At 43.2% G+C, this 24208-nt stretch overlaps 1 protein-coding gene across 2 annotated transcripts in view; it reads right to left on the bottom strand.

Moving 5' to 3' along the window:
* Positions 1-231: 231 nt before the first annotated feature.
* The window catches only part of LOC147892223 (uncharacterized), a 50761-nt gene continuing 26784 nt past the window's right edge, over positions 232-24208 (bottom strand). Inside the window, exons 10-16 of one of the 2 annotated variants that reach the window (XM_087388082.1) lie at positions 19853-19924; positions 13490-13561; positions 4265-4336; positions 3960-4103; positions 3760-3831; positions 3499-3645; positions 233-1026 (exon numbers count right to left, since the gene is read on the bottom strand). In XM_087388082.1, the coding sequence (XP_087244208.1) occupies positions 842-1026; positions 3499-3645; positions 3760-3831; positions 3960-4103; positions 4265-4336; positions 13490-13561; positions 19853-19924 (764 nt within the window). In that variant the 3' untranslated portion in view covers positions 233-841. Of the gene's footprint in view, positions 1027-3498; positions 3646-3759; positions 3832-3959; positions 4104-4264; positions 4337-13489; positions 13562-19852; positions 19925-24208 lie in introns of both variants that reach the window. The other variant, XM_087388083.1, reaches the window with a different exon arrangement.

Here is a 24208-nt window from a genome sequence, read left to right as displayed (position 1 = left end):
GAAATGAAAATTTCTACATTCCAAAGGAAGACACGTAACTAAGAAGAACGATGAAGCTTAAATAACTATCATGATAGAAATTAACCGGTCAATAGGGGTCAAGTCTTACAAGGTGCAAAAGTGCTTCATATATCAATTTTAAAAATATAGAAATTAATGATTGCCAGCCAGACATAAGTGGGATTTAGCACTATGTGAGCAGACCAGAAACACAATGAATCCTTGGTGTGCTTGAGCATTAGTCCATATCTTATGGTATATTGCATTTGGAGCTGCTACATAAGGGCCTTCAGAAAGAGTAATAACAATGCAGAGAAACTGCTGTAAAGTTCTCAAAAGTGAAAGCTGGCCCAAGAAAAGCCTCAGCTCAAGTAGTTTTTATTATTATTCCTGTTTATTTTTTATATTTTTTAATCTAAGATTCATCAAAGTTGGAACAACCCATAACTTACATGTAGGGTATGCTTCAAGAGAATAAATCACTTTGTGGACATCAAGACTTGCTCTGATACATCTGATCCCTTTAGAAACAAATCAGAACAAGTAAAGAAATAATGCATATGTACAATTGCCTTCACAACCTCTACGACGCCTGCACAAGACTTTTCAGTTTGTCACAATCAATCTATTTACACCTGGGGTCGAATAATATACAGACTGGGATATTTCATTCTGCACTTACAGGACAAAGCTCATGGGAAGAAATTTGTGTGGAATCTTATATAATAATGACATGCATTACTATGGCATTGCATTTGCCTTCTTCATGTCGTGCCAGACCATAAAACCATCTGTACAGGTGGAGCCCACAATCCTTTGAACTGTATTTGCAGTCTCTTTTTTACTGAATCCGCACCACAGTAAGATTTGGAAGTGAGGAAGCCTGGAGCTTCTCCACAGCAGGCCATGTTACTTTGCATGATTGCAGAGAAAGAGAGGTTAAATTACGAAGTGGCCTCAAATGTTGAAGACCCGAATTTGTGATCCTTGAATTCGAGACATTAAGAGAAACAAGGCCAGTCATCCCTGCATTCTGAAATGTTAGCTCTCTCTCTCTCTCTCTCTCTCTCTCTCTCTCTCTCTCTCTCTTTCTCCAACTGTGCTCCTCTGTGTGTGTGTGTGTGTGTGTGTGCATGCATGCACGTGCGTGGCGTGTGTGTGCGTGTATGTGAAAGGAAACATGCACCTGTAAGTGTGAGTGGACATCTAAGACGGTATTTGTGTTAGAGTGTGTGCGAGTAGGTGAGTGAGAATGTGAAACCAGCCTTCAGCTAGCTGAAGGGCAATAAACTGTAACTAACTCAGCATTCACAACCACATTGCATATCTTTCAGCCACTTCATTAAGCACAAAACCACTTAGAAACAACTTTGAAAAGGAAAACTGGATGGAAGCTAGAGTGCCCATGCTCAATGGAACCAAACACGAGACACCACACTGGCCCCAAATACCTTGGCGCCCCTTTCAGTATTTGTTTCATTCCTTTGGCAATGGAAAATAGTGTTATTACAACAAGGGCTCACCCTTGCAATCTGCTACACTAGCAGTCCACTGCACAAGCCAACACTTGGCTTCAAAATGCATCGAATTCCAGTGCACCCCCTAACACCCAACTGCCACGCAAGGCTAAGGCATTTTCTCACAATCATGCTTGGGCAACTCAACAAATGCTTGAAAAAAGGGCTGATTAAATTATTCCCAAGAAACATTTGTGTGAGTCTTTTGAGGCCCATTAAACCCATGCCTGTCATCTATAAGCTCGTTGCTAAGATGATAGTCAATCATATCAAAGGCTATTTGCATGAGGGTTTACACCCAACCCAATATGGGTTCATTCTCCGCAGACATATTACGGATAATATCGCCAATGCTTGTATCAGGATTAAATATGCCAAATAGACTAAGCAAGATGTTCTCTTATTGCAGGTGGATATTGCTAAATCCTTTGATAATGTATAGAGGGCTTTCATCTCACAGACTAGGAAATCTTTGGGGTTTGTTCCCAAATGTAGTCTGTCCTTTTTTTGTTATATCAAGACAGCAAAGCTGTTGGCATACTCATAGGTGACATTATTGATGAATGGCCTCTTTCTCATTCAGTCCATCAAGGCTTCCCTCTCAGTGCATCGTTCTATGTAATAGCTACTCATCCCGTGCTTTGATACATGGATCATTTAGTCGCTACAGGTGACTTGCATGGACTGTAGATACATGACAACACATCGCTCATCGTGCAAGCGTATACTGATGACTCCTTTTTCATGCCCTTGAACACTAAAAGGGATCTTTCATGCCTTATGCTTTCATTATCATTATATTGTTTGGTAGCTGGATTACACGTCCAAGTCTAAGCTTCTTCCTTTGCATGTCAAAGATTGGCATCATATTTTATAGCCGGACAGGGGACTGTTTTACCCGCACAGCTTGTGCATCATCTTGGTTACCCTTTGGGGTGGACAATCACTCATCACTAGCAATTGTACTCGGTGCTTGCCAAGTTGCGGAAGAGATTGGAAGACTGGAAGTTAGCTACATGGCCCTTACATGTCCATTTTCACATTGTCCAATCCATTCTTGTTTGCCTACATATAGTTTTATTTGCCTCTTGGGATAGCGGCCCTAAGGCACTTATTGTTATAGATGCTCCATGATTTTCACTAGTACATCGTCTTGAGATTTTAGGCTATCTCAAAGATAGGGCTCTTCAATCTCATGATCCTTATTGTCACTTGCTACAGGTAGCTAATGTCACGGTTGCATCCTTCTATAAGTGCTGGGACAGCCCCGCAAGTTAGCATCGAGGAAAAAATAAGTATCTCAAGAAGAACCACCACCATGTACTAAATATACAACTGACCTCGATCTAACATCGTTGCATACCTAAGTTAGCATCAAGGAAAAATAAGTATCTCAAGAAGAACCACCTCCATGTACAAATATACTACTGGCCTAGATCTATCATCCACGTTTCATCAATTCAAGAATAGTCTCTAGCATCGTTGCATACCTAAAAATGGGCTGCTCCAGCAGATCTAGGCTAGACTCCTTGCTCTAACCAAAGCTCTCTCTCTCTCTCTCTCTCTCTCTCTCTCTCTCTCTCTCTCTCTCCAGGTGTAAGTCTCTTTTCTCACACAAAGCTAATAGGGGCATCCAAATAGGGGCATCCACTCAGCCTTTAATCAAGATTGACTTGATATAAATATGCAATTGACAACTAATTGAGCAAACTTTGCTACTGGTGCCCTAATTTTCTATCTGGCTAAGCACAACAACAGATCTCACTAAACTTTGCCTTCTGGCTAGACGCTGTGGGTAAAAACAGATGTTATAAGCATGCAGCTTTATGCTTCTCAACCTAAAATTTTTGAAAAGCAATACAACCTCTGTCATTCCTCTCACTTGTGCCTCCAAAATTTCAAGAAACCCACAGATTTCCCGAGTATTGAACGGGTCTTAAATCAATCTTACAAAATTAAAACAAAAGGAGATACAACTCACCACTTAGAAACTCAAGGGCATGGTCGGTAAGGTGACAATTTTGTGACAGATTTAAAGAGGTCATAGCTGTGAGATCTTTGATGTTTCTGACACCAAAGTCTGTTATGCCGCCTCCACAAAGCTCTAGAGACTGCAGATTCTTAAAAGCTGCACGGAAGACTCAAAGATCAGATACACTGCGCTTCATTTAGGAGGGACAAAACAAAGAGGATGTCACACAAATTTCCAGCATTACAAAAGTATGTAGGGCAGAGGAAATACACTTCAGGCAAGCTGTGCCATGATTTGTAATCCTGGCTCCAAAGAGATCCAACTGCTGGAGATTAGTCAAACCTTCAAAGACAAATAGGTTGGACAATATTAAATTCACCAGATATTCAGACTTGCAGCTATTTTATTTGAAATCCTCATCATTGAGAAAAGTGGACAATAAGATGAGCAACAAATTTAAACAATCTTACTTGTAAGAACAGCAAGTCCTGTATCTGTCACTTGACGCGTGTCAAGATTGAGGGAAGTAAGCGACGTTAGCCCTGCTATCCTTCGCAGACCACTATCAGTCACATTGGTAAATGACAAATTAAGACATCTTAAATTTGTTAGGCCTGCGAAACAGCAATGCAGAGGAATAACCAGTTATTAATCCACGGAATTACTATATACAAATCATTTCTTTGTACTGGTATCCTTACCCTGGAACACACACAGAAGATGTACTTTGAAAAACAGCATAATTAATATTTAAAAAAGATACGGGAGAGCGCACCGGATAAATAACGGAGACCATTGCTGCCCACTTCAGAGTCTGAAAGATCTAAGCTCCTCAAATTCACAAGACCTGCGCCCAATAAGAATGTTAGACAGACCAAAATATAACCACTGTCTATCTTAGTCTATTACTGAGATTACTAATCTCAAATGGTTCAAGTACCTATTATGTAATCTGTACATGAATTTACAATAGAAAATAGTGGAAAATGAGGTATAGTTTGTCCACTTATGTAGCCAGCACCTTCTGGTAAAAGGAAGAAACTTTGAGAATATTGGAATAGGAGACTTTGGTGGGATTTTAATCTAAGTACAAAGAGGGATTACTTTTGAAAAGTAACAGCAGACACAGCTTCAAGAAGATATTAATGCTATAGATGATGTTTGATGGACAGGGAAGATAACTCAAGAGATAATGACAAAACCCAAAAACCAGTGAGACATAAAGCAAGAAATAAGGTTCAAATCAAGTCACAAAAGGAAGGAGGAAGAAAGAGGGGGCGGGGGGGGGAGGGGGGGGGGGGGGGGAGGGTTGTAATAAATAAATCTCATGCCATATCCATGAGAATATAGGGAAAAAGTGCTTCCACAGGATACAACTTCCTCAAAATACAAGATTTTCTTAAGGCTGATCCTGAGCTGCCATCCAAGTACGAACACCTTGAAAGAGGATCGATAGTAAACTTAATGCCTACTTTGAGCAAACTGAGCCTGAGGTGTCATCCACGCACCAACAAGATCATTGCTATTTGCAGATAGGTATATCCACTACCACCACATCCTGGATAACATCTTCACCTTCTAAGAGGTCACTTGGTATGCTTAGGAGACCAATGGTGGGGCGGTGGTACTCTTCAATTTTAAATAGAGTCGAAAGCCCCATGCTTCACCTACGATTTTAGTGAGCAGTGGATCGAAAGACTACCATCTTGTACAGCCATTCTTATTACAAATTATTGATGGGAGGGGATAAGCGTTCCGGAAACCGGCCTCTAGCAAGCTAAAGGGCAGTAAACCATAACTAACCTCACATCCAATGTACATTAATCATAGCCACAATGCATCATTTCCAGCCACTTCCATTAGTTAAATACCACTGAGAAACAAACTTTAAAAACACTGAAAGGGAGGCTAGAGTGCCCCTCCTCATAAACCATACACTAGAGATGCAAATTGGCCCCAAATGCTTTGGCGTCCCTTTCAGTACTTATTTATTGCTTCTGTCAATGGAATTTGCTTTTACAACAAGGGCTCATCCTTGCACTTTGCTTCACTGGCAAATCCACTCCATTTTTGAAGCTTGTTGTTGCTCTATTGTTGTTCGAAGTTCTCTCTTGGCCATTCAGGCTGTGGACAAACATCCAGACACAGAGGGTGTGCCTAGATTGGTGCCAGAGGGACAATGTTGTGGATTTCTTCCTGCCTTGAGGTCACTTGTGTAGTTTGGGATTTGTGTTGTTGCATTGTCGTTCTCTCACCTATACTCTATCCAGGCCCCCAGCAGTGCACAGAGGACCTTCAATCACAAGCAAATGAAGGAACAGTAGCAAATGAGATCAAACCAGCTCCAAATGGCATCGAAACGGCTCCCAGGTGCTCTATTCCAGGCTAGAGCACCTCCAGATGACAGCAGATCCACAAAGCAAGAGGCAACAGGAGAAATGGGTAGCTTAGAGAGTGAGAGAAAAGAGTAGTGGTCGGTGTAGAGATGATCACAGGCAGGAGAGGGAGATCCATACAGCCAATTAGTGCGCCTTGGAATGCGTACAACAGGTCCATATGATCAAAAAATAGCCAGATCCATACTTCAACCAAATACCTTGAGATGCGTGCAAATAGGGTGTACAACCAGCAATTAGCCTAGAAATGCGTGCCATTCGATCCATATGACTGACAATCTGTCTCGTTAAGCGTGCAACAACGTGGAAATGTTTATGGGCTAGCAAAAATGAGCCGTGCAGCAATTATGGCACCTTACGATGCATGGAAACAGCCGTACAACTTTGGAATACATGCAGCAAGCCTCAAAATGCGTGCAATCAGATCCGTACAGATGATCACGGGGGAAAGAAGAATCTCGTACATCACATGAGCAGCCTCAAAGTCCAAGGTAGAGAGAGAAAGCCACACATGCCATCACATGCAAACAAATGACTGCCACGTGGTTCATTAAAGCCTCTAACCAACTCACCAAGGACACACTTATGCCTTCCCTTGGGCCCAACTTTTTGAGCCCTCTTTTCCTTGCCTTGGCCTAACACTTGAGCCTAGTAGGTGCACCTAGGGATTGGATCAACTTCTAACATCAAATCTTAGGGGCTTTTAGTATCATCCACGGTCTTATTTGCACATAAAAATCATGTCCCTGCGCCGTGACACTTCCTTTTGTGATCAGTAGACTAGTCAAACACGTATGTCATTTAGATCCATATTTTTTTCTCTTCATGGAGAAGACTTTGGGCTAGCTTTTACATTAAAGAAGTCAGGGCTCATTAGGCATTTCACTTATATATCAAAAGAGATGATGAGCTTCTAGATTCAGGTTTTACTTATTTACTCAATGGGGTGACGTGGCTACTTTGGAATAGGTAAGAGCCGTAATAAATGGCAAAAGAGGAAAAGATCTCTTATTAGCTCAAAAGAGGAAACTATAGCTTGGTTGCTCGCTTGGTTCCCTAGACGTTTTACACATCTATTTGGGATTTCAAGCAGGCCTTGAAAGTGGGCTTTGTCTCTCTACCAAATCCTACCACAAACACCAAGATTCTTGTTCCATCTTTGATCCTCAAAGCATTAAGCAAGGCCCACAATCTTCTTAGGACTTGAAGACAAGGGACAACACTTATTCTAATCGATTCAAAGCTACGATTAACTTCATTTTTCATGAGTTGGCATTGGAGCTAGGATTGAAAAGGAAGAACAAGGAAAAGACGTTGAAGCAAGAAATGGTCCCAACACTACTTGCTTCCGATGCACATTCAAGATACCTTGACTATTTAGCATCCATGGTCTCTCAATTGAGGCAATAATGTCATTATGCCTTTGTATAAGCTGCTAAATCCCAGAGTGGATTACCAAAGCATGTGATTGCAGTACAATAAAGAGGCCCATTACAATGTTTCAGCTAGAGTCGCAAGAGACACCATGGCACCTCAAAGATAGGCCCCTCAATCAAGTGTATGATGTTAGTGATTTGGGAGGTTTGGGCGAGCTCGCCCACGCAGATCGCAGAGGTAGGAAGGCCTTGTAGCCCTTTGTGATCCATATAGGTGTCGATTGGCTACGTGGCAACCCAAACCCAATTGTGGGGACCCCGTGATTGAGAGATCATGGAGGCTTTCAGTGGTGAGGCAACCCACAATCGGCCATGGGTAGCCCTAAAGCTTCGAGGAATGGTTCATGTGTTGGAAGTCAACATCTCCTGATGTCATTGTATAGAGAGAGGGCCTTTGTTGTGGGTGCCGCCCAGAGAGAGGGGGGTAAGAGGAAAGGCCTTTGCTTGTGGGTCTACTCGCCCCTGTGAGGGTAATCTAGGGTAGGGCACATATGCTGTTGGGTGGTGTGGCCATCCTGGGCTCTTTCCTGGTCCATCTGCTATCTCATAGCAACCCTCATCTGCTTGTTAGCCAGAGAGGCCTCCATGGCCATGTGTATGCTGCAGCCCTAGCCCCTATGGGCCCTTTATAAGCTGAGGTGGACCAACCTCCTGGTCAGCCAGCTAGGCTTGCTGGCCAGGGCATAGGGAGGGGGAGCAGCTCCCTTATGTAGGGCTGGGGCTGCCTAGCAGCCCCTATTCATAGAGGAAGAGGTCGGCTCCATGAGCAGGTGGGTTGGCCCACACATGCCGCTGGTTGGCTAGCTCATACAGCCGACTAGGGATGGGGAGCCAGGCTATATATAGGCCTCCCTCCCTAAGTGGTTTGCATCTCAGTGTGTCCTATCTATAGAACAGGGTCTTTCCCACCGGATGGGGGTTTTTCCTGAGATCACTTGCGGTTCTCTCATCTCATTCTCTCCTTTCCAGTTTTTTTTGTGTGAGGTTTGAGGTTTTCAGGAGGGATATGGCTTTGGCCCACTCTCATGACTGATCCACTTCCAGGACCAGGTCTGCATTGGGCTCTACCTGATGGAGATGTGATGACACAGGGAGATACTACTACAACATATTAGAGAGTAGGAGGATGGGACCACCGCACCACAAGGTACCGAGGTAGACCGAGCACAGAGACAGGTCGTAGATTTCTATGCATTTGACTCGGCCCCAGGGCACTCTGGGCCAGAGGAGGAGGAGCTAGTCGACATGAGAGATATATGGATCAGAGGAGGTAGCCGACACAGCACTGCCAGATGAGGGACACAGAGACCGTACACGACGCGACAGACGACCAGGGCACACACGATCGAGGTTCGACCTATCTCAGCTCTCCTTAGGGGTGATCGACTGAGGCGAGGCATCACTCTTGACATAGCCCATCGGATCCAAAGATCGAGGAGACCATGTCCTCCACCACCATGGGAGACATCCCGACAAATGCAGATACATGAGCTCTTTGCATCTCATCAGAGAGCCATCATGGAGCCTAGATACGTAGGGCCGGTCCACACACTTGGGACTCTAGCTCTGAGCACTTGATATCTTCATGTCACTCTCATTTTGCATTTTTACTTTGCTATTTTGTACTAGTACTTAGCAAGGGCCTTAGTGAACCCTTTGCCCCAGCCCACAGTGGTCTGTATGAGCTACTTGATTCCGTACTTTGTCCCATAGGCCCGCGAGGCCTCCCGCTGACGTTAATCTCTCTCTCTCTCTCTCTCTCTCTCTCTCTCTCTCTTCATTTCAGTTCAGTTCCGTTGCACTTCTCACATGGTTCAGAGTGACACCCGGAGTGAGGAGGAAGTGGTGAGCCAGCAAACAGGAGGAGTTTTAGGGCGATGGTTGGGAAGTGTTCGTAAGGAGCATTGTGCTATGGACTGTTTGGGAGTCAAGAAAGGTATGCAAACTTTAAAAGGTGCTCTCAGATTCGAAGGGAGGTTTTCTCAAGGGTGGGACAGCGAGGTGTAAAGGTCTTGTGGGCATATCGCCTCTTCATCACCATATCCATCTCCTTCTCTCCTTCTATCCAATCCACCCTCTCTGTTCGATTTCATTCCCTCTTCACTCCGACATGTCGACCTCACAGAGATGATGGAGAGCAAGGCCAAAATTCCAGTTTTGCCGACCTTCCCGATAGACCATCAATTGGATGGACTCAATTACAGTGTTTGGCGGGTCATGATGGAGTCTGTGCTATAGTTATATGATCTGGCGGACTTCATTTTGGTGGGTGTTGCCAGGCTTAATCCCCTTGTGTCAAACCTTGGCATCTTGGAGCAAAAGGAGGCTTTGGGACCGTGTCAATGCAAGGGTAGGGTTGTTTATCTTTCTTAATTGTACTCCTGAAAGGACAGAAGAAGTTGACAAACTAAGGAATGGGAAGCCCTCAAGGCACCACGTACATGTAACTGATGTGGATAGAAGGATCATTATTGGCTGCACTGTCATGGTGAGGGGACTAGTAACCAGCAAGATGGTGTTACCGCCGCTACGGCTTTTATTCCAGCCTTCTAGTATCACACGGTAGGATGCGTTGCCAACAACAGGCTTGTTGAATCCAAGAGGAGGATTGATTGCTTGTTTGTGGCAGCGTTACCTGCCAAACAGGTGCAGTGGCGATGTAGTCTTTGACTTTCAGGTAGGACCTCGAGCCACGAGGAGTTGTTCACGCTGACTCAGGGGACAATAAGTCAACAGTATGTATCTTGCTTGTATGTTCAGACTTGGCACATCCAGAGGGGGTTTCCTTGTATTCTGTTGCAGCGATTGTGTGATGAGCTGCACGAGATCCGGATGGGTCAGAAGATTTCTAGTGTGGGAATCTAGACACAGTTGATTGATCCTTGTGAGCAGACGGAGGACCATTGTTTCTAAAGCCTAGAGGTTCATTGATATGGCATCAGAACACCAGTTTGGACCTGAGAGGGGGCTTTAGAGGGGGCTATCCAGCTCTGAGACACAGGTGCCCAGGCAGGAAAGCAGACCTTGCACAGGCGGCAGTATCAGTTGGATTATTGCATCAATACGTTCTGTTGGAGTGATGTATCAGTACCAGCAGTTGGATTGCTGTACCAATTGTACCAGATGACTTAATGTACCACTACCGGACCAGAGGAGCGTATCTAGCACCTGTGGCCTGGGAGCAACAGTTCCAGGTTTCCAATGATAGTGCTGAGGCAATTCTTGCCAAGAGTGGGCTTCGTCAACGGTACCTGTGGTGGTCTTCAGCAATGGAGCATCACACAACAAATTCTTCTGTTGTGGGTGTGCCCGCCCAGAGAGAGGTTAGGTTTAGGTTCAGAGAGAGGACCTTTGCCTATGGGTGTGCCCGGCCCCATGAGAGTAGTCTAGGGTAGGGCAGATATGTTGTTGGGTTGTGTGGCCATCCTGGGCCCCTTGCTTGTCCATCTGATGTCTCATGGCAGCCCTCATGGAGGCGCACCTTGCTGGTCAACCAGAGAGGCTTGCATGGCCATGTGTATGCTACAGCCCCATGGAACCGCACCCTCCTGGTCAGCGGAGGCCTGCATGGCCATGTGTATGCTGCAACCCTAGCCCCTATGGGCCTTTTATAGGCTGAGGTGGACCGACCTGCTGGTCAAGGCATAGGAAGGGGGGAGCAGCCCTCTTAGCCCTTGTGGAGGGCTTGAGACAGCCGGCCCTAGAGCCCTGCTAGTCGGGCTGGAGGGCAGGGGGTTAGCCCCTTATAGGGCTGCCTAGTAGGCCCTATTCATACAGGAGGGGGTCGGCCTCCTGAGCAGGTGGGTCGGCCCAGCACATGCTGCTCGTCGGCCAGCTCATACAGCCGACTAGGGAGAGGGAGCTAGGCTATATATAGGCTCCCTTCCCTCAGTGGTTTGCATCTCAGTGTGGAGCTCGGTTCCTATCTATAGAGCAAGGTTTTCCCCAGGGGACGGGGCTTTTTCCTTAGATCACTTGCAGTTCTCTCATCTCTTTCTCTCCTTTCCAGTTTTTTGTGTGTGACATTTACTCTCTCTCTTTTCATTTCCGTTAAGTTCCACTGCACTTCTCACATCATGGCTGGCCATAAGATTGGGTCAGCAAGTCGCAGAGCAATTGTGTGAGCTCTGTTCACTGACTTGGTTTGTGACGTTTTCAATGTCTGTATTGATCACTCCATAGATTTATGTGTTGTTGATGGTGCTAGGGAAACACAATCGGAGAGTGGTTGGACATCGTTGTGCCAGCCAAGCTGCTACTTAAAACTAGCATGGTGGTCTCGTAGCTTTTTTTATAGCTACTTTTGGTGCAAAGAAGTAAATCAACCACTATTTTATCTTATGATGTAAACTGAGCCTAGGGAATCTCAAAATAAGGGACCAACAACCAACGGTGGGGGGCTATACAACCAACGGATGCCTTGATCCGTGAATAGGTAGAATACACTAAGAAGCCAAGCCTTGCAAAAACATGCATGCTTTGGCAATCGTCTGAGGGTCCATCGTCCCTCACTCCGATATGGTGCGCAAGGGATAGATGATATCCTATCAAATGGAAACAAGGGTGGCCGCAGGAGGTACTTGATGGCCTCCCATCACCAGAGTGCAACACGTGATCATATATTCTAAGCAGTAATGTTGCACCCATCTCCCAAACACTATCCTTGGATGGGGTACAGGCCTCTGAGGGGATGGAGGAACCCCACCTCTTGACATTATGACACGCAGACATCACATCTAAGGATGGGTTTCTTGGACTAGTGGATTCGGTCTACCCTATTTATAGGGAGTTCCAATCAGATCCTTATAAAAAGTCATATAGGAGAGGCCTTTCTCTTTCTTGCTTAGTGCGCCAAGGCGTCCCTCTAGCCTCTATCTTATTCCTTTGTGCCAAAGACTTGGGCTATTTTCTCTGGTCTAAAGCCGCATGCCTCATAGGGATCTGCGGCAAGAGGAGTTACTTGACGCAAAGTTTGCCAATGCTACGGCCCTTGGAACATTTTTTTGAGGTGGTTCAATCATACAAACACCTACTAGTCTAGATCATACAAACAACTACAAATGGAATGTATGTGTGGAGATAAGAAAAGCCCTATACCACACATTGGTAAAAACGGAAATTCTCTATGGATGCCAAGGTTGGGCTCTAGGACTTGCTAGGGAGCATTGGAGAAAGTTGAGAGAGTGCAGAAAAATTTCGAAATAGTAGAGTTGGAGACTAAGGTTCAGACCCCCTACCCCATTCTACTAGCAAAGACAGGCATGCGTCTTGGAGGTCATTGCGATCAAAATGATGTAAGAAGTTCCCAATTCTAAGAAATTCATATTTTTGGCTCTCTAGTGGACACAAATAAACTTCCCCTCAAGGTAATGGATGCAACAAAAGATGGGTGTAACTCAGAAATTCCTAACAAGGTATGGCTCAAACCAAAGAAAATATGCCTTCTACAACAAAAAAATTAATCCCATGCTCATTTAAGACAGCAATATCTCAATGACAACATCTATTTCTTCAAAAGATGGCTCATATACATAATGAGAACCAGCTTCCATGAGCTTGAAGAGAGGATAGCGTTTGCAAAATATGCTCCTCATGATGAGAACCATACTCTTCTCTTATGTCTGCTTATCAGCACATCCGGAAGAAATACCAGATACAAATTCTCTTTCCCATGAGCTTGCACAGCCTCTTGGACAGCCAGCAAAAATGGTAGGATCCTACATAAAAGAAGCCTTGGAGCTACCATAGTAGGGACTTGGGCTGGGCAGATACCTTGGCCGGATTGATCATGAGCACAAAGACATGAAAAATATAAGCTACTAACAACTCTCTCAAATGCTGGAACTTTGTAATTTTATACAAGACCAACCTTTTTCCCATAGATCTTGTTGCGTCTCCAGAGTGGACATTAATAATACCATATGATATGCACTCCCCCACCCCCCCCCCCTCTCTCTCTCTCTCTCACTCACACACACACACGCGCGCGCATGCGCATATGCCATGCACATGCATACACACACCCATAGATCCTGTTGCATCTCCAAAGTGGACGTTGTGTGTGTGTGTGTGTGTGAGAGAGAAAGATATAAGATTTCACTAAAAAAGTGTGTGTGTGTGTGAAAGAGAGAGAGAGAGAGAGAGAGAGAGAGAGAGAGAGAGAGAGACCTTTCAAATGTTCTAACCCATCGTCACCAATTTTACAAGAGTCCATGTTAAGATACTCCATATTTGTCAAACCTTTGTCAATAGTGCAACAAAAAAGTCAACAATTTATATATGATTAAAATACTCATGGACAGAAAGACTTTGTGCATATGCAAGTCCATGAAGGTGGGTGAGGGTGAAAACAATAACTAATGCGTCCATGAAGGTGGGTGAGGGTGAAAACAATAACTAAAGAATGTAAGAAAAAAGAGATGGAAGGAAACAAGTATTGATCTACAGCCTAAACAATGCACCACATATAATTCAAATCAGCAACCGGAGACGTGGCCCATTTGGGCAACCCTATCATATCCCACTTGCTTTGTCATTGGTTTTCATACGTGTTCTAAACTTTTGCAAATTTCCTTTATTATTGCTTAGGTGAACGCAAGTGAACTTCTATATAGGGTGCACCCTTTGGCATGGGCTATAACGGTGAGTCAAAACCCTTTGGGATTTAACTTGACACACGTATCAGTGACTTGCCGATGCAGATGTGGGCCTTAGTTTGACCAAATCACACCCACCTACTACTGAAAATATCATGCACATGAGACTGAAACTGTCTATCACATGCTCTTTCCAAGACATTATTATTGATGGCCTTTGGTGAGACCACTAGGACTATGTCCCAAGTGATAAATAAGTGAAATGCAAATCTAGGTGGCTTTTATGTTCAGTTGGAACCTCCAAGTTCAGATTGCAATAGTGCTTCAAAGCACGCCTTACACATCTTAGAGTCACCAAGCTAGTGATGAAAGTGAGTTTACATCTCCAAAAAATATAAAACTTTCTATGCTAATCAATGTGGATTAGTCAAGAGAAGAACGTTGGATAGGGAGGAAAAAGGTTAATAGGTTATTACCTAGGGGTAAAGAGGGATTACAAAAATTAAAGAGTAGGGAGAGTCAAGGAACATTAGAAACTCTAGTCCCTAAGGTATAAGGATTAACCTAGGTCTTAGGGAGAATTGAAAGGGCACATCTAATGAGGTGCACCACTCGTGTTGTCACATCCCATCTTCCGACCCTTCTATTCAAAGGATGCTCCTCTCTCATACGGGGGAGTAGTATCCGACTAAGAGAGCACCTAGGATATGTCCTACACACATAGTTCGTCAGCCTAGAGTAGGAAATGAATAGGATAGGGAAAGAAACACCAGATGCTATAGGAGGCCTTGGTAAGCAACCGTAGGTCCTAGTTTAGATAAAGCTCAGGATAGTTGGAGATTCTAGTTCATTACATACACATCTTCTCAACACAAATATGAATAAATCCTTAAAACCCCATACGCTTAAATCTACAACCTCATATTCATTAGTTCCACAAAAATCAATTAACATCCAAATTTACTTCACGTCTGAATTGAAGCATTTGAAAGTATGTTTCCTCATAGAGGATTCTAGATGATGTAGTGTGAAAGTGTATACTCTCATAGTGGACAAAATATATGTTTGGATGGACATGCTGTGTCAAGCTGAGACGCATCTCGATAGGGTTCCACCCTGTAATGCCTCTCTCTAATGGCCAAACTGTCTAAATAATGATCAGGTCAAGACATGCCCAATTACTAATGAATTTCCACACTCCAAAGCCAACTTCATGATGTCTGGGAGTCTGAAAATCAAACTAGATGATGTAGACTCCATGGTGATTTGTGCTGGTATGAAACATCATAGATACTATGCCAGGATGTATAAAATTCTTGTCCTTTAAGTCATGGAATTTGTGACATACCAATGGGCCATAGATCAAGGTTTTATGCAGCACATAGCTGACATAATTTAAAGTGATCATAGGTGAAGGAAAAGGAATCCTTCACAAGGGCTTGGCCATTGTAAAGTTGATCCCTTGGGCCTTTACACTGTCCAAACACTTGAAAACTTGTATGGTAAGATTCCTTGGGAATTACAATTGTGACATTTAAGAGAATGGATGGTAAAATGTTCCTGGAAGGAAAGCTGCTGCGGATGCCTTCCTATTCAGTTCAATGGTAGAGACGGCCAAATGATGTTTTTTATGCTTTACATTCCTCACTCCTATTGTCTTGATTGGAATAGGAGACGTCACATGCCAATACATGCATGGATTGATAGATTTTATGCTAACAATTGGGCATTGGGCAGGATTCCCTCACGGGTCTCCACTTCGGATCACTTTTCGGTAGTCTTGACAGTTTTCTGAGCCATGGCTGCATGCCTGTCACGATTTCAGATTTGGGTGTCTCATGTACAGGGTGGTGTGCCTTCACCTTCAGATGTGGCAGCAGCCCTCAATGGTATTTGTGATTTTTATCAGGAGACATGAGATTGGTATGCATCAACAACTAGCAGTCCTACAAAAGTGGCCTAAGGATGCTTAGATTCAAGAGCACCTTACGATAGCAAGGGTTCAACAACACACACCTTTGGATCAGAGAGATGAGTATGCTTTTCATGCATGGGACTCTTTTTGGATTCAGACAAGTGGGAGAGTCAATAAACACTTTTCTCTACTCTTGGCCCCACACAGGCAGAGAAATTATTTCTCAGCTGGTTGATTCTGAGGAGTTTTACAGTCAGATCTTGATGCTGTCATGTTTACCACTTCAAAATTTTTTGCGTCCCTTATTACTGCAGACCCATTGTTAGGTAGAGGGTCCGGCAGGTTATTGGTGAAAGCGGATACAAGGGCTCTACTCGAAGCACCTACCTTCCACCAATCAACCCCTCTTCTTGCCCTTCACAAGTGCAAATATTCTAGTTCATATGGCTAGCACCCTCTTTCTTTATTACTTTATGAGGCATGATTGGTGATCATATCACCGTAGCTTAGTAGAGCATTTAGGAATCAGAATCTGGTGCTATGCCTGATTCACACAGAAACGGCCTCATTCATCTTATCCCAAATGCAGAAACTCGATTACCCAATGGAGGCCCATTACTCTCTTGGGCCGATTTATAAATAAAATATCATGCCCCTTCTAACTAGCAGCTCATGTACCTAAGATCTTGGCAAAGGCGCTCAGCTTGCATTGGAGCCCATTCTCCTAGATCTTCTCCATGATATGCAAATTGGTTTTGTGAAGGTTGAAGCAAGTTTGATAATATGTTTTCCTCTTTGCAGTCTTCAGAGTGGGCTATGCATAGCAGCCATAGCGTTTGACTATTCTACTCTTGAATTTCGAGAAAGCATATGACAAAGTAGACTGTTGTTTCTTGGAGGTTACCCTGCTGTGCTTTGGTTTTTCAGACACTTGGATCCTTGTACAGATCGACATTCAAGTGCTAATCAAAGGACTCCCATGCTCCAATGCCACATATCCTGCAAGGCATGAGGCCACTCAGCCCTTTAGTCTCAAATTTTCCATTATTTCACTTAGTCTAGGGTACCAATGAGGGAGTGTTAAGACCACATGAGGCCATATTTCAACAACCCTCCTTGGTCCTACCACCTTGACTTGACCAAGGTGAACACCAATCACAGAGCATTGATCAATTTGAATTCACACAGTGCAGACCAGTCACATGCAACCAATCACAGAGGGCCACCGCCATGCAGATACCATGACAGCGCAGACATGAGCTGCCACCTTCCACGCATGCGGCCACCCAAAGCGAATGCATGCGTGGATCGTCCCAGCACGTAGTCGCATGCATTCATTGCATGCTTCAGCACACACAATGCAGATTGTAGCAAGCACCGCCACCAGCCGCCGACCACTGCAGTTCACACAGGTCAGGTCACAGAGAATTGCCGCACAATCGCCACGTGTTGTCACCACCAAGTCCCACGGGATTCACCCGCTCTGATACCAGTTGTTTAGTGTATTATTCCTTATGCCTCTCCTTATAGACTCCCACATGTTCCGCTGGAGATCTGAGTCAGCATTTCAGCCTGGTATATCTAGAGATACTAATGCACAGAGGCACTTGATGATTCCCATGTCCACCCTTATCACACCATGGCCAATATTTGGATAGACATTGTGCACGGTCATTTGGTCAAATATTCAAGCGTCTTCCAAGGCTGCCTGGGGAATGGAGAGGTAGTACCTTCCTGTCGAAGGTGATTGCAAACTTTTATATAATTTTGAGCAAGTTCATTTTGGAATACCCTGTCTCCTCTTATCTAAGAGACTCTCACATTAAGAGATTGATAATTGCAAGTGCCTTCTTTTACCTTCCAAAGGCTATTATTTCTTTAGCACCCTATCTCTAACTTTTTTTCTGTGCCATCCATAATTTCTCAGAAGCAGTTTTTCTTTTGGGCAAAAAATGCACCTCTATCAACTGTGACCAAAATAAATAGAAGTACGAGCAAAATACTTCTACATGCTTAAAAATCTAGAAAAGCCTCAAAAGATGTTATTTTAAACCTTGTACTTCTAGATATGCTAGTTGGATGATGACTAGAACTTGTACACATCACTAAGCATCTAGGCAAGTCATATTCACATCAAAACTTGAACAAACTATAAGAAAAAATGAGGTACATAATCTGCAATTATCTTCACACACCATAAATGGAGCCATTTGTTGATGATCTTAAAATGCACCAGCCCCAATTTTTTACAATAATTTTTGCAATTTCAGTGAATTTAACTCTAAATTTCCTCTTGGTGTTGATGATGGACCTCAAGAAACAGGTGAAGCACTTTATGGGGCTCCACCGCTGGTCTTACAAAGTCAGTGGGACACATGCTGTCAGACTGTTAGAAGTAGAGCAATGGCATTCCTCTAAGTACAACACAAAATATGGTTCGAGGTAGCATCACAATATGCCATATTTGGCTGTTTCTGCATAGAGGTCAGGACTACAGGCCCATCCAACCTTGCATGAAAGATCCAAGAATTGAAAAATTATAACCTAGAATTGAAAAAGACACAATTACATCACACAGAGAGGCACCATTGGACTTGCTAACCATTCCACCAGTCATAACTTATTTTTCTTCAAAGCTGTCAAGTTGAAAGTGGACTTGCTTTTACTAGCAACAGCCAATTCTTATTAGCAGATATAGAACACCCAAGTCAGAAGGAAAAGTTCAAGTCGGTAAAAGAAATGACTTGAAGACATGGACTAACATTTGCTGTTGATCAGATTACAATCTGGAATAATATATGCCTTGGTTTCTTTGTATGTCCAGGAAGCAGTCATGCTAGAGCATTTATTATGCCAATGTTGAAAGGTCCTTGCTTTCCAAAATTGATTGCAAAAATGAATCAACTTTACAGTGACTCTGAATCTCGATGATATCATAAAAAATTGCAGTCCATGAGGCGGATACCGTTTGGCACACAATCTGTCATGGCAGTGTAATCTCTGAGTCTGATCTATACCAATGAAGACAGACAGGGCTATGTTAAGGGAGGCAAAGGTTGCAGACAGCTAACACCCAGCATCAGAATCAAAGCAGACAGATAGAAGTTCATGGCAAACAATTCTGCAATTAATTGCGACAGTTCTCAGTTCAGGATGATCTTTCTTCTACATATTTTTTGAGCACTTTATTCCTCGTGCAATGACAATGTTTCCAAAGCAGAGGTGAAGGTTGCAGACAGTTAACACCCAGCATCAAAATCAAAGCAGATTAAAGTTCCTTTATTCCTCAGATATAAGTTCAGGCAGGCTTTGCCAATCGTGAACCCATAGATTCCATCATAAATATACTTCAAAGCAGCAGCATCGCAAACAACTCAGGATGATCTTTCTTCTACAGGAGGAAAGCAGCAGCATCGCAAACAACTCAGGATGATCTACTAGTCCAAGCAAGATGTCTTGTTAGTTCAGGCCGTGTAGGTCAGAATGGTGTAGGTCATAAGAAGGGAAGGTTAACCAAAGAACAGTCCAAGTAATTTGAATTCAGATATCTCGTTAAAAAGTAGAGAGTAACCAAAAAAGAGTTAAGTTGGATTGATCAAGACGATGTGGTTTTAATATAGGCAGCGCGTTCATCCTAAAAGTGGTGATTTATCTTATAAAGTTGGCACGGCAAGTATAATCTAAGTGCAAGCAAGCAAGAGAATTTTGTTGCGTTCTGAGTTTCCCCTGGCGTACATTTCAGAGTTTCCACTCCTTTACTGCATGACTTAGAACCACCACAGTACAAAGGTTTGTGGTTTCAACTTGTAGAGATTCTAATAGTGTGATGTTGTTAGTTATAATGGTCTTCTTCTATGCCAAGTCTATAAGGAGTAATGAATTCTTCAATTATAAGTTTGCCACCACAAATCTCGAAAGTGCTTATGCTGAGATTTTCAAAATGTCCCCCCCTTCCCCTCCCCCCCCCGCCCCCAAATAAAAGGGCAAGATAACAAGAGACCATGCACAGCTGACAGATACCTTTGAGGTAAAGCATCCCTGCATCTGTTATGTCATTATAGGCAATGTTCAGACTCTGTAAGTTCACAAGTCCTGCGAGTAAGCCAAAAATCTTCTTAGATATATACCCCACAGAATAACAAGTTTAAAACAAAGAACACCCACTAACCAGCACAAGAAAGAGAAAAAATAAAATGTTAAAAATTACCTGGACAGCAATATCTAGTAGCGAAGAATGCACAAAAGTCACCTTGTAGACCAAAAAGGTAGCCAGGACACCGAGGCTGCAGCGATACTTCACTTGGAGGATAGTTATGTGGATGACAATCACGCCTTCTCCATCAACCCCCTTCTCCAGCTTACAAGATCTAGGGTATGCGAGTCTTCCGGATTGAGGCATAGGACGTGAACCCTCACTCCCACCACCAGCGCTCTATGCTATCACCAAAAGACAGCTTGTATCCACAGCATCACTGCTTGCAACATCTGAGTTGCCCACTACAGCTTAGTAATGGGAGGCCACTAGTTGCCATCTGCTCTACACCCTATGCACCATATGGGAGCAAGGGACCTCATCATCTCAGACAACCGCTGAGAGGCAGGTGCGTTTATGTATACTCCTTTTCTAGCATTTTTCCACATCAGCGCCTCACGGATGACCGATATGTATGGTTGTTTCTTAAGCATTAACAGAAATATGTATCCTCTGGAACAAAAGAAGAGGATTGATGCTACAATTTTGAGTTCTATACTCACATCCCATTCATTGGCTAACTTTTGGCATCGTACATCGGCTATCTATGGTTCTACTTGCCCCTTGGTTTTCCTAGGAAATCCTTATCATGCAAGGCAGCCCCCCTCTATCTTCCACCATGAGTGGGAAGAGTGGTTTCTTAGCGAGAGGTCTACGAGTGTAACCAAACCTTAACATACTTGAAAATACTTTAGCAATAAAATCACTGCTATTATGACACTTTTGAGCAGTTTGCAACACACAAAACAGCTTCTGGAACAAATCACAATATGGCTCTACTCCTTGGAATAGCTCGTAGAGGATCTTGGGCACCCTTAGACCAAATTGCAGCAGTGCTAGGCTCCTTGGAATCAATTTGCAGCAGGTCTGGGTTCTTTGGAGTCTGGGCACTAGGTAGGGCTGGAACCCTAATCGCAGCAAGTAGATGATCTTCCAGAAGGCTGGGAACTGGATCGCTGCAGCTGCACTCTTTCTGGGCAATTGTACGCATCAGAGAGTCGAAGATATGATGCTGGAATGAATCGCTACTCAGTCTGGGAGGAGTAGAAGTGAATTGCAACAATAGAAAGAGGGGTCTGGGAGAGACAAAGAATACAAGACACCACACTAGGACCTAGAAATCAGGATTGGACCCCCCCGAAGGTCTTTATTGCAATAGAATAATCTTTGTACAACTGGCTCATGAAAGAGCATAAGTTGAGTACAATCTTCAATGAATCTGGGAGGCCAGGGGCCTTTCTTTTATAGACTAGGCCTAGCAAAAAGCTAGGGCCTGTTTTCTAAAAGCTACTTTTACAAAAGCTTTAGTCTTTTTCCTTCTAAATCTGGTGCTCTGGAGCTTTTAGGCGCTTTTTAATCTTGTGGGCCCTCCTTTTAATGCTTGTCTTTACTTTTTGAGCCTTGTGGGACCTGCTTTTTCCACTTTTCTCCCCACTCTTGGTTCCTTTTTGCACTCTCTTAGGTCCTACACATGGCACAAACAAATTCCAACACTTTAATCCATTAAAGGTTAGCCAAATGCATGCATTCCTAGTTCTTAATCTAATCCTAGTCCCTTGTGGGTGTCCCCACAGTTCTCTTTACAAATGCCAAGCAAAAGTAGTAAAACTTATTCTAGTGAACCAAAGTCAATTTTCTTTTACTATAGTCAATCCGATAAAGACTCTTCTTTATTTCGTGGGAGAGATACCAATTGGTGACATCCCCTCAGCTTATAATCAGTTGTCCTCAACTAAAAAGCTTCTTGATACAGCTATAAAACTTGGGGATACCTCCTCTCTTGGCATCAATTGCCTAATAGTTCTGGTACTTGACAAGATACCCGCGGATAAACTTGCCTTTGTGTGCTTTTCTTCTTTGTGCAGTACATAGTCTGTTTTTGTTGGAGGGTCTCCTCCATCTCTTCCATGTAAAGTGAATCTTGGAATCTGGTAACTTCCGATCATTCGCTTAGATCAATCTTGTGGCATTCTTTGCTCCTTTTGGCCGACTAGCCTTCTAGGGCACTAGGCAGCCACACGCCCCTCTTTCTACATCTAAAACACTTGCTTTCCACATAAAGATTCTTGCTTTTCTTTGGCATTTCCTGGTCTTTAAGAGCACTGGGCAGCCATAGGCCCTTCTTTTTCTTGGCATTTCCTGCTCTTTAAGAGCACTGGCAGCCATAGGCCCTTTTTTTTACTTGGCGTTTCTTGCTCTTTAAGAGCACTGGGCAGCCATAAGCCCTTCTTGCTGATTCTGGATTGATTATTCCATCCAGGCATTTTCCATGCCACTGCTATGCAATAATCCTCTTACTATGATCAACCCCACTGAGTCCTTTCGACCTGGTGCCATTCTCAATCATATCAATATTCTTGGTCCAAATTCTTTGGAATGACAAAGCTCTTGACATCTCTGTTTCTAAGAATCAACATAATGTCTGTAGATACATTCAGAGAAGTTCCCCATCCAGTACTCATAATGTCCTTCATTCTTGGCAAATCCATGCCCATTCACTTGGAGTTGACTGCTGCTTCTTTGACTTTCACAAGCTGGACTAGAGATAGTTCTGAAATGATTGATTCTTCCAAGGGCTCTATATTCCCCTCGGCTTCTTTGGCTGCAACTCCATCTTTAAATCCGAATAAAAAGGAAGCAATAAATCACATGGCCAATATTTGGGCATATCACACTCATTGACTTCTCATTCATGAGAGATGTCTTCCTGAAACAAATTCAAGAAAACGGTCCACTTTTCTCCTTGCATTGCCATACAAGGGTTAGATCTTCATAAGGTAAACTTTATAAAGGAGATACTTAGCCTTAATAAAACTGTTTCTTGGAATCTTTCCATATCCTCTTTCTTTGAGAATCCTCGCAAATCTTTCTGAATGAAGTGATAATCCCCATACCGATACTCATGCTCGTCACACACAAACTTGGAGGGTTCTCAAACTTTCCAAAACTGATAGATGAACTGTAAAAATTCTTCGCTTTGGCCATAATAATCCATGAGAAACCATAAGAGTTCTTGTATTAAAAAAATCCCAATGGAAACTATTGAATAATAGAATCCTAAAGAAAATACTGGGTCAATACTGACCATAAAAATTTGCCATATTGAGGGCTGGTACTTGAGCATGTCATGCTCCATAACAAGAAAACAACAAAACTGAATATCATAACTGAAACTCCTCTGAAACTGAGATAATATAACTTGAAACTGAAATACTTGGTCAATAATGACCACATGGAATTCCGCCATAAAGGATCGGATGCTTGATCATCTCATCATCCACAAGAACATAACTGATGATCATGACTAGCTATCATAACTCAATTCCCTAATTGAAGATCATAAAATCAGTCGCATGACTATCAACTTGCCAACCTTGATTATACTACCCTCAAATAGGGTCTAATCTTGAATCTGTCATGAATCTAACTCTTCAATTCATAAAAGATATACAAGTAGTCTCTGACATTTCTCCTCTTTAGCTAGCCTGCTCAAAACCATAATCTGGATTTAATAACTTTGAGATTCTTTTGTCTTGGTACTATGTATACAAAAGTTTGATAAAACCAAACAAATAGTCCATAGCCTTGGCCACATAAGTCAGATTAGTCCAAGAACTAGGAATGCATGCATTTTGCTAAGCTTTAATGGGTTAAAGTGTTGGAGTTTGTTTGTGCCATGTGTAGGACCTAAGAGAGTGCAAAAAGGGCCCATGAGTGGGGAGAAAAGTGTAAAAAGCTATAAAAGAAAGCCCCCTGGCCTCCCAAACTCATTGAAGATTGTACTTAGACTTATGCTCTTTCATGAGCGAGTTGTAATTATTCTATTGCAGTAAAGACCTTCGAGGGGTCCAGCCCTTATTTCTGGGCCTAGTGTGGTGTCTTGTATTCTCTCTCTCTGATGCTGCGAATTGACTCCAAAGCACCCAGACTTGCTGCGAATTGATTCCAAGGAGCCTAGCAGTGCTGCAATTTGGTCTAAGGGTGCCTAGGATCCTCTACAGGCTATTCCAGTGAGTAGAACCATATTGTGATTTGTTCTAGAAGCTGTTTTGTGTGTTGCAAACTGCTCAAAAGTGTCACAATAGTAGTGATTTTATTGCTAAAGTATTTTCAAGTATCTTAAG

The sequence above is a fragment of the Dipteris shenzhenensis genome, chromosome 17, assembly GCF_047967505.1.
Source record: "Dipteris shenzhenensis isolate YYH24624 ecotype China chromosome 17, Dip_SZ_1.0, whole genome shotgun sequence".
NCBI classification, from domain to species: Eukaryota; Viridiplantae; Streptophyta; class Polypodiopsida; order Gleicheniales; family Dipteridaceae; genus Dipteris; species Dipteris shenzhenensis.
This window is presented reverse-complemented; position numbering and strand designations above follow the sequence as displayed.